The sequence below is a fragment of the Otolemur garnettii genome, unplaced genomic scaffold, assembly GCF_000181295.1.
Source record: "Otolemur garnettii isolate 467f Iridium unplaced genomic scaffold, OtoGar3 scaffold00019, whole genome shotgun sequence".
Taxonomy (NCBI): Eukaryota; Metazoa; Chordata; class Mammalia; order Primates; family Galagidae; genus Otolemur; species Otolemur garnettii.
The window spans coordinates 18,322,959-18,333,230 of record NW_003852414.1 but is presented as its reverse complement, the minus strand read 5'-3'; the positions used below and the strand labels follow the sequence as shown (position 1 = coordinate 18,333,230).

The following is a 10,272-nucleotide window of genomic DNA, read 5'->3' as shown; positions in this document are numbered from 1 at the left end:
GAAACTAATTTATAGCTTTTATATGAAAGCTATAACCTAATAATAGCCTAAGAATATGGGAGGGGAGAGGGAGAGGGGAGGGGGAATGGGTAGAGGGAGGAGGATTGGAGGGATCACTTCTGAGGTTTGTCTTGCAAGTGCACAGGTGAATCTTTCTAAGACTAGAATGTGAACGTTTTAAAATAATAACTAAGAAAAAGAAAAAAAAATCTCCCCCCTCACTTGCTGCTCCTCGTGGTTCTCTTTGCTGGTTCCACCTCAAGTACTTTGGGGTGATCTTGGGTATGTTCCTTGGACATTTACTTCTTCCCATCCTCACACATTTCCGAGGTGACACCCCCTCGTTTTGTGGCCCTAAACACCACCCTCCAGTGGTGTCCTGGCAAATGTGCAACAATCCACTCTCCAGGGGCAAAAAGCCCTGCTTTGTAGCATTGGCCAGTTTCCATGGTGTAAATTCTCCCTCCGTGACCCATTTCAAGCTGCCCAAGTGTCATCACTGAGCGTGAAGTTGGGAAGAGAGGGACAAAATTGGTGCCAGGAGCCTGTGCAGGCCAGCTGGGGCACACCCTGACGTCCACATCACACCAGACCTCTTACCAACACTCAAAACTTACATTTCTAACATGCTACTAAACGTCTCTGATTTTACTCATTGTCTCAAATTTAACATGTGGGAAAGAGAACTCAGTTTCTCTGCCTGTGTGGTCATCCCCCACTGGCCCTTCCAGCAGTGGTCTTAGTGTCAGCTCTAGTCTGCAGCTGCCGGGAAGGGGCTGTTCTTCACTCCTGTCTTCATCTTTCCCTCCACACCCAAGCCCTCCCTTCTGGATAAATCCAGAACCCATCTGCTTCTCACCACCACCAGGGGATCATATGGCCTGAGCCATCGCCCAGATTATGGTGCTAGTGACCTAATGAGTCACCTGCTTTCTGGTTCTTCTCTGTCAAGCTGGTGGCTGTGGTACCAGCTAACCCTGACTCAGTGATCTTTTTTCTGTCTAGCTCAGAGTAAAACCCAGTGGTCCTTATCATGGCCCCATGGCCTGGGCCTTCTGGGCTCCTACTGCCTCTCTGAACCTTGTCTTTACCATCAGTCTCCTCCCTTCACTCCCTGCCCCTGCTCAGCTGCCCCCTGGCCAGCCCTGACGGGTACTGCATCCACCCTCGCATCAGACCTGTGGACTGCCTCCTCCTCTGCCTGGGCTCTCAGTCACTCCCTTCTCCCTTCCCGTCTGACCTGACAGCCCCATTATATGAAAAAATAGCACATTCCACCTCCCCTTACTCTGCCTTATTTTTCTTTAGATACCTCCTTTTCTTTAGATACCTTTTCTTTAGATACCTTATATCTTTAGATATCGGTAACATGTTACCTATATCATGAAAGCAGAGACTCTGTGGTCTCTCTTGGGCCTAGAGCACTGTCTGGCCTGCAGTAGGTGTTGAATGAACATCTGTGGCATTAATAGATAAGGTGCTGGGTCCCAGGTATTACCTTCCCAGCACTGTCTGGATTCTGACAGTGATCTTCTTTGGTTGGACCAGACGCACATGTTCCAGCAATGATCAATATCCTTCTAACCCTTGTTCACCTCCCTCATTAATGTTCCAATGGAGGGACTGGAGGGACCATTCGGAAGCTACCTAACTAAGTGGAAATGTGGCCTTGGCACTGTTGAGAAATGTCAGGAATTAGGGTAGGAAAGTGATCAGAGGTATGTTCATATCTCAAAATATCCCTCTCCTGATGGAGAAGGAAAAGGGTCACCCATATGCTCAAAGCTCTCAATGGGTGGAAGGGCTTCCAGAAGTTTCTCATGATCAAGTTCTCTACCAAGGGGAGTAAGCAGCCTAAAATAAGTCACTTTGTTAGGACTGATGATGACACAAATATTCCTTTGCAAAAGAAAGGTAACCATATTGCAATCCTGTCCCTTAGAGGACAATTCTGGCTTATAAAGATTTGAGTTCATGGCCATGGAGGCATTCTTCTCATTCATCTATTCATCCATTCAACCTGCATTCAATCAATATTTATTTATCTTATCTCTGTGCCAGGTTCTGTCCCAAGCTCTGGAGCCCCATATAATAGAAAAATTTTCCAAGTCCTTTGAAGCAGTTATTTACTGAGTGACCAGAAAGAGAAGACAAATAACAAGAGGTTAAAAAAAAAAAGAACTAAAAATCCACAGCTGAGGCTCATCCCCTTCCCAGCTAGAGAACAAACATTCATGTTATAGTTTCATCTGCATTGTCTTACATATGTAATGTAGTTCTCTGAGCTCATTGACGATTCGGTATGAATAGAAGTGAATTGTTTTCAACCATGTGTTCAGAGAAACTCTTCAGACCCATTTACAAGACATCTGTTTCAAAACACTTGAAGTGTTTTGAGAACACACGGCTGAATTTGTGAGCGTATCTGCAGTGTTGAATACGCCCGGGAAGGACTTTTGTCTGTGCCTCAGCAGAGAAAAGAAGTAGGCAGGAGAAGCTAGATTGGGTGTTTCTGAGCTTCCATTGCCTGGAAGGACGTGCTGTTTGATACTAGGCTCTCTGACTTCCAAGGGCTGCGTGTCACTATCGAGAGAAGCCTCAACGGGCTGGGCACTGCTCAGATGTTCCAGGATATGGACCCAACTCTCAAGGATCTTGCATGTTCTTTTTTCTCCTAATGCGAATGACACTCTTGACCCGAAAAAGTCAAGTCAATCAACCCATTTCTTTCTCTTTCACCTGAAGATGCCACGAAACACAAGAACTAGCTAATTTCCTTAAGCTAGCATCCTGCCCACATGATCCGGCTGGGCAATAATGTTACAAAGGACAGGCAGTTGTTGTCACTGTTGGCTGCACACTGGAATCACCTGGGGACTTAAATACTGATACCTGGATCCAACCCCACCCACGTTGGTCTCGGGACAGCCAGGCTATTAGGCCTTTCAAAGCTCCTGGGGTCTTTCCAAGCCAAGGATGAGAAGGACTACATTAGATCGAGTCATGGCATTTGACTAGTGACATTATGGGGAGCAATAAGAAGGATTCAGGACTTGGGGACAAGTGACCCAGAGAGAGGAACCGCAGCCCAGGGTCAGCCTTGGCCAGAGAGCCATCATTCTTCCCAGGATGTCGGAGCTCTGGGGAGACCCAGCTGTTTGAACAGGGATTCAATCCTGGCCTCCACACCAGCTTGAGGAATGAGAACTCTGACATGGCACCCGGAGGGACAGCCTTTCATTCCTGACACTTGAGCTAAACGCAACCTCATTCTGCCCAAGCCGAGAAGTCACTGGTCTCTTGTGACATAAGCGGCTATAGGAAATAAAGTCTAGTTCACCAAGTTTGGGTCACTTAAAACGGCACAGGCTTAACCAGCGCAGGGAAAATGGCTTTCAATGTATTCTGTGACCCAGAGAATTGGAATCCCTGATCGTTCATACTCTTTTCCAGGGAGGAGGCTTCTATTTATAGAAGGAGCAAACCCCCATGCAGGATGAGGGGGCTGGATAATAATACGGGTGAACACGCTGATCTTTCTGCACACTGCCTCACTGTCTGCTTTCAATGGTAATAAATATCCAGTAAAAGCCGTCGCTGTATGTGTTTTGGGTAACGTCTCACACTTCCCTGCATGAATACATTCAGAATGTAAGCACCCCACACTCCACGATAGAGACTCCCTTGTATTCCGGGTTCTTAAGTTATGCAGCTTAGCAGCTGTGATAATGTAATGGTTTGCAAAATAATAGACTGGCACGACGTCAACCTGGAACAACACATCGAATAATGAATGATGTGAGTGCAAAAAGGTTTAATTTATGCTGCGTTAAAAATACCGTTCCAGAAATATCACACTGTTTCGGTCTTTCCTAGACCAAAAAAAAAAAAAAAGAAAAAAAGCTTTTACCTAAAATATTGAAAGGATTGTGGCAAAAAAGAACGCTTTCTTGTTTCATTTTTTTCCCCACTAGTGAAACTGTCAAATTTATACTACTTTGGGGAGAGGCGTACAATTTGGGTCTGGTCGGTTGTTCATACACAAACTTTGTTCCACTGAAAGGGACAGGGTTGGGTCTTGGAATTCAGAATAACAAGACCCTCTGTTTTCTCAGCTTGTGTTAACGTGGGGGGGGTGAACATGTTTTCCACCATCCGTGATGGGGCTTGTGGTACGTCAGTGTGGGGATTGAGGCTGTCCTGGGTTTATGTCTGAATTCTGATCCTCATCTCAGACAGACTTCATTCCAGCTCTCATCTCCTACATGTTCACTGCACTCCTGCCAGGAACCAGAGACCAAAGTGTGTGCCCTGTGCTCAAAACGCTTGCCATTGGGTGGTGGATGAACACGATGTCAACTAGAAGTTTCAAAGCACTGTGATTCATGCTATTTAAGGGAAGGCCAGGATGCTGTGGGGACCCCTGGGAGAGCATTTATTCCCACCTGGGGAGAGAATTCGGTGCCTGGAAGGGTCTTCCACACGATAGTACCCTTCAGCTGAAGGATGTGAATAGGAAGTTAAGGGAGTGGGGGAAAGGAATAGCAAGAAGCATGAGGGTAACAGCATGTGCAAAGGTCCTGGGACGGAGGGAGCATGGTGGTTTGGAGGAACCACAGATGCGTTCCTGTGTGCTCAGAATGTAACCCGCCTGGGCGAGATGTGGGAAGAGGTGAGGCTGGAGAGGACAGAAGGGCCCTGCTTACGGAAGTCCTCGGCACTCACGTCCCGAGGCAGGGGACCACCTATGGTTCTAAGTAGACAAGGGATGCAATAGGAGGACAAGACTAGTGACCCCGAGAAGGCCGTACACAGGGGAGAGGAGCAGGAGGTCTGCACCAAAGAATGAGAGGAGGCGTCTCAGAGCCGGCCTGGACAGCACATGGCGACTGACACCTCGGCAGGTACTATAGAAAGACAAGATGATGTGTGGGCCTGGGTGGGAGTTTCAGGAGCTGGCAGCATTAGAGAAGGACCAGGTTGGGGTAGCAGGTGGTGGTGGCAGGGAGAAGATTTTGGTCATGCTGGATTTGACACACGTTGAGATGTGCAAGATGACAGAGATGTCCAGCCCGTGGGTCCACCCTAGGGTCTGTGATGTGGATGTTAGAGAGGATAAGACCACAGGGGAGACCTGCATTCTCTACTAATGAGGAAGTTTCGCCCCCACATCTGAGATGATCTCACAGCTGGACAATCGGCGGGTAAAAACTGAGATGCGACCACCTGGTAAGTGCCCACGCGAACGGCTGTTCCAAGCCCCCCAGCATGGCCTCTCAAGGGATGAAGAAAAATATTCATGTATTTCTCAGCTTCCTGGAGCTCAAACCAGAATACCAACAGCAACTCAGTGCATTTAAACCACCTCGATTTAAGTTCACAAAGCAAAACACCCTGTGGCGGCCACATGAAAGGGCTGCTCCCTTATCCTTAGGACTCTGTAAGGGGTGATCGCCAACATAAAACCATTTCCTCATCTACGAGGATCAGATGTACTGTAGCTCAATCAAAATGTCCCTCCTGCCTCCAAGGCAAACTCCCAGAACAAATTTCCACGTTTTCTCTTCTCAAAACATTTATATGTGTTGTTCTTACATTTATTAGATTTTTCCATGAAGTTCATTTTTTGCTTTACCTCTGGAATAAAAACATCTGGCTTTAAAAGGAAGAGGCGACCTAGCAGTCTCCAGGCTTGAGTGAGCTCCGTTGCTCGGCACTGAGGAGCAGGCAGTCTGAAACACTATTTTCCATGCCTCTTATATAAAGTTGAGAGTCCAAGGGAAGTTGTTCCCGCAAAAGATTTCTTATCTTGGCTTTATCAGGCAAACTATACTAAAAACTGTATTAAAAGAGTTCTCCAGGTGGCAGAGAAGTGTCACCAAGTACATAAATCACCATCAGTGACAGGCAGTCCCTGGTGAAGAACAAGATAGGTTCTGTAGGTTTGTTCTTAAGTTGAATTTATATGTAAGTGAGAACAGGCACATTTGCCTCTTACCTGTAGCAGCCTCTCTAAGTGCGAGTTGTACACCAGGAGTTTGTAACTCAGGGACTGCCTGCATTAAAAATACAAGCCAAGCGTTCTTCTATACAAAGATAGGCCAACTTAAAAATATGCCTATCATTATGGACTGCACTTTATGGGACAGCCAGGTTTTGTGCGAGGAGGTAGGACAATTACATTTGTGATCTCATCCTAGAAAAAGTGCTATACACCTCATTGCTGAATATTACTACGGTCACCTTTGAGGGACTCTCCTTGGGAATCTACGCATGGGCGCCAGCACCTGGTCTACCCTTCAAAGCAATTTTGGAACTCTTTTTCTGGAATGACCATCCAAGCTGTTGACATACCACAACTAAGTTCAAGAACTCATCCTGGAGAAAGTCAACACTAGGCAACCTTACCTCATGGCTGACTATCACTACGGATCCTCATCAAATTACTGCCCTTGGCCATCTAGGGACCAAGGATGAGTTGAGGAACTTACTCGTCTGATTTCATATGTTACTGCTGTTCCTTCACAACTGTCCCTGAGGGTATAGACAGTGCAGATGAATAAACCAGAGCTGAGAAAGTCTAAGGCACTTTGCCAAGGCCACACAACCATCAACAGTGAGACTGTGAGTTCTTCCAACCCCCACTCAGCTCACCGTGCTGCTTTCCAGATCACCTAAGTTATCTTTGCTGCTTATCGTACAGCTTAATTCTAGCCTGTATTCTCTTGACTGATAATTGTTTCATTTATATAAACCTGCTATGCCTAACCTCTCTTACCCTACCAAACATGGCGTTTTATATTTCTTTTATTTTTTTCCCACCCTGCCTAGCGCAGAGAAGGGCTCACGGTTGTCAAAATTATAATGAGAACTAAGTCTAGGCTCCCAGGCCGTGGGAGAGTCTCTGTAATCAACATCTGAGGGATTCTAGGTAGCACAATTACAAAGTTTCAATTATTCTCTGTCAACTCAGCTTCTGGGCAATTGGAAAACGGAAGCAATTGTTGAATCTTGGACCCCGGAGGGCACACAACTGTCATGCCCTAGACGTGTGTCATTCTCCTTGGTTTTTAGCATCCCTGACTTGGTACGATCTCTAAATTTCTTTTCATGGGGACAAGGTTATGACCCTTTTCTCAGGGCCACACCCCAGCTCCCCAGAGAGCAAAGGAAATAAAACTTGTCCCAGTGGCAGGTGCATGACACAGCAGGGTTAGGTCCTGTCCTGTGGCTGACTGTATCCCCCCGGACAGAAGGTCAAACCTCTCCATGCCTCAGTTTCCCTGTTCACACATGACAAGGATAACAACTCCCACACAGATATGAAGTGCATTGGAGCAGGGTGTTGTAGAAACGCCAGGCCCGCACATCATTAAATATCATGAAACAGTAGAAACCAACTCAAGTGTCTGTCACCCTTGAGACGCATGATGGAACTGAAGAGCCTGCTTTTGCTTTTAATTCAGGGAGTCCCCAGGCAACAGTGCCATCCTCAGGGTCTGTCCTGGCCTTTCCTCCTCTTCTGGAAACGTACAACTCCAGTACTGAAAATTTTTACAGAACCACCCACAGCGGAGGATGTCCACTTGAAATTGATGGGACATCATATATTCCAATTGATTTCACCATCCTTTGCAGTGGAGGGTGAAGAGTTAGGTTCACAGGGAAAGCCCAACTCTCTGCGGACTTGCATGCTGCTCTGAGAGGATCCAAAGCTCTCACACCCACTGCAAGGACCTCATAACAGTAGAGTATACTCAAGGGTGCAAACAGGCCTGTGGGTATTGATTTCAAATATGTGCACATATGCAACAGCAGATAGGTTTTAGATACGCCACTCTGTTCCCATATTGTCTGCCTTTCTTAAATTGATAAACAATGCATAATAGAAAACTACACATCTGGATTTGTGCAAATGCACATGATGTATTGAACATGTATCTAAATATCCTAATGGTATAAATCAAGGTTACCAGGCAACTATGGTTTTGTTGTGCTTCTATGCAGGATAACTATCTCTTTAATATTGACCCCATACATAGCCCCAGGGCACACAGTTGGCATTTCCACGTATTTGTGAATGGATATTTTCATAATAGAAGATATTATAAAAATTGAGTTACCATACGAGCCAAAGAGATTTCTCTAGAACCTAAAATCACGTTCAATCTAAGCCTGATAAATCCATAAATTTTTCCAGAACTGGTGGTCCCATAAAGGGCAGTACACAGTAGGTATTTAATGCATGCTTAGTCGAGAATCCTGATATCGAGAAGAAAAAATAGGTATCAAAATACTGACACACAAGTGAAGTTTTCTTCATTTGAATGGCAGAAAAAATGAAAGTATCAAAACTCAGGAAGTCAACCATCGAAATATTATATAGCCCCTCTTTTTTAATATTTATATTTATTTTATTTTTTATAAAGCTTTTAATTAGGCATTTTAAAAAATGTAAATGTCACTGAGTAGTGTCTATACAGGTCAGGAAAAGTCACGGGGATTAAACTCTGTCCATCCTGATAAGATGCAGCAAATTGCTTGTCTATCCGTAGAGCTTCCGGGGACGCAGTTTGCTTCCTTAGGTCTTGGCCTACACCTTGACCTAAGACGCCTACGTAGATGCCAACAGCTAAAGAAGGGACTTGCCAGGATTCAAACAAGATTTTTGTGGAATTTTGAGACCCAAAGAACTATTCTACTCCATATAGGTGTAGGGGCCGTCCCCACATGTTGACCCCATATCCCAACAACAGCCAGCTTTGCATTAACTGTAGTCAGCCCCCCAAGCGACATTCTCTAAAGAAGGATACATCCTAGTCCTTACATTATAGGATCTTCTCTGCTAGGGGCTACCATAAAGCAAGCACAGTTTCAAGAAATTAACGAGTAATTTTGATCCTGAATCCACAGTATTGAAAACAAACAAACCTAAAATGTTAGCAATGCATTTGGGGAGGGGGTGGAAACCAGAGGGCTTTCAATCTACCGCCTGCATAATTTAAACCATCAAAGCTCCAAAGCACTCTGTCATCACCACGTCCTATACAGACACTGTCACCCAGCAGAGGAAATTCACAGCCCTATGGCACTAATGAGTGTGTTTCAACAAATGCGGAAGAAATCAGATCTCACAGCCCTGATGAGTTTCCTCACAAGCAACTAAATCTTTTAGACCCACTCCAGGGGCAGTTTCCACCCAATATTTTTTCCCCCTATCTTATCCCTAAGAGCAGCTCCCCTCCTCCAAATCCAGATCCACAAGTGACAAAAATGTCTGTTTCAGATTTCTCATCATTATCTGTTAAGAAGAAAAAAAAAATTACATAGTATCCTACAATCCTAGGAAAAAATGTTAGTAGCAGAAGTAACACAGTGTACAATGAGAACCAGCATGCCCCTCTCTTTGGAGTAACTGAAACGCAAACAGTCCGCCACGTAGCTTACCCTCTCCACGCTGCGCCTTCTCAGAGATCCATAAGGTATTTTCAGCAAAAGTCTTTGGGATCTATTTGGAGCCACCGCAGCCTGAACCACCATGGTGTAGAGTGGTGTGTGTGTGTGTGTGTTGTGTGTTCTCAGCAGAGGCAGTGAGAAAGAGGGAGACTTCCTCACAAATAAGTTATGGTCTCCTGGAGGTTTCCAAAAGATCAAATAACCGAAGGAGTTTTTCTTTCGACCATATGAGTCAAGACGTAGTTTCTCAGGAGGTGGGGGGAGGGGAAGAAAGAAAAACAGCCCAGGTTCTGCAAGTTCAGCGTGCTTCCCGCCGAAGCATCTTGAGTCTCCTTCTAGCTGTCCCTGTGCGCTGGCTCAGTGAGACCGCGAGGTCCCGGGAGTGGGCTAGTGACGCTTCTGGGGAGAGTGATCCAGAAATGTCAACTCTGCTTCCCGTGGCTGTGGACGGTAACCAGGTCAGTTGTCTAATCAAAGCTCTATCAGACGTAGTCACTTGCTCACGTGACTCCCCAGCCCCTTGGCTGTGCAGTAGGTCACATGCTCACCTTAAAAAGGCTGGAATATCACCATCTGGAGCGGAGATTAAAGTGGAATCCTGCATTCGGAGTCGGCTCTCTTCCCGACGCAGGAATGGTATCTGAAGGCCAGCGGCACACCACAGTGGGGACTTAGGGGATTTCACTTTTCAGTCATAAATCATATCTAGGAAGTTGAGCACGGGGCGCGCACATCTGTTTCTGCCTCCGGCTCGCTAACCCTTAGACAATAAACGCACACGTGTAATTTGCTGTAATATGTGACTGCTGTCCACAC

At 45.9% G+C, this 10,272-nt stretch overlaps 1 protein-coding gene across 2 annotated transcripts in view; it reads right to left on the bottom strand.

Annotated features, from left to right (window-relative positions):
• Positions 1 to 9,900, bottom strand: part of FRMD4A (FERM domain containing 4A) — a 300,319-nt gene extending 290,419 nt beyond the window's left edge. For both annotated transcript variants that reach the window (XM_023511417.1, XM_023511418.1), the window contains exon 1: positions 9,448 to 9,900. In XM_023511417.1, the coding sequence (XP_023367185.1) occupies positions 9,448 to 9,540 (93 nt within the window). In that variant the 5' untranslated portion in view covers positions 9,541 to 9,900. The remainder of the gene's footprint in view (positions 1 to 9,447) is intronic.
• Positions 9,901 to 10,272: the final 372 nt, after the last annotated feature.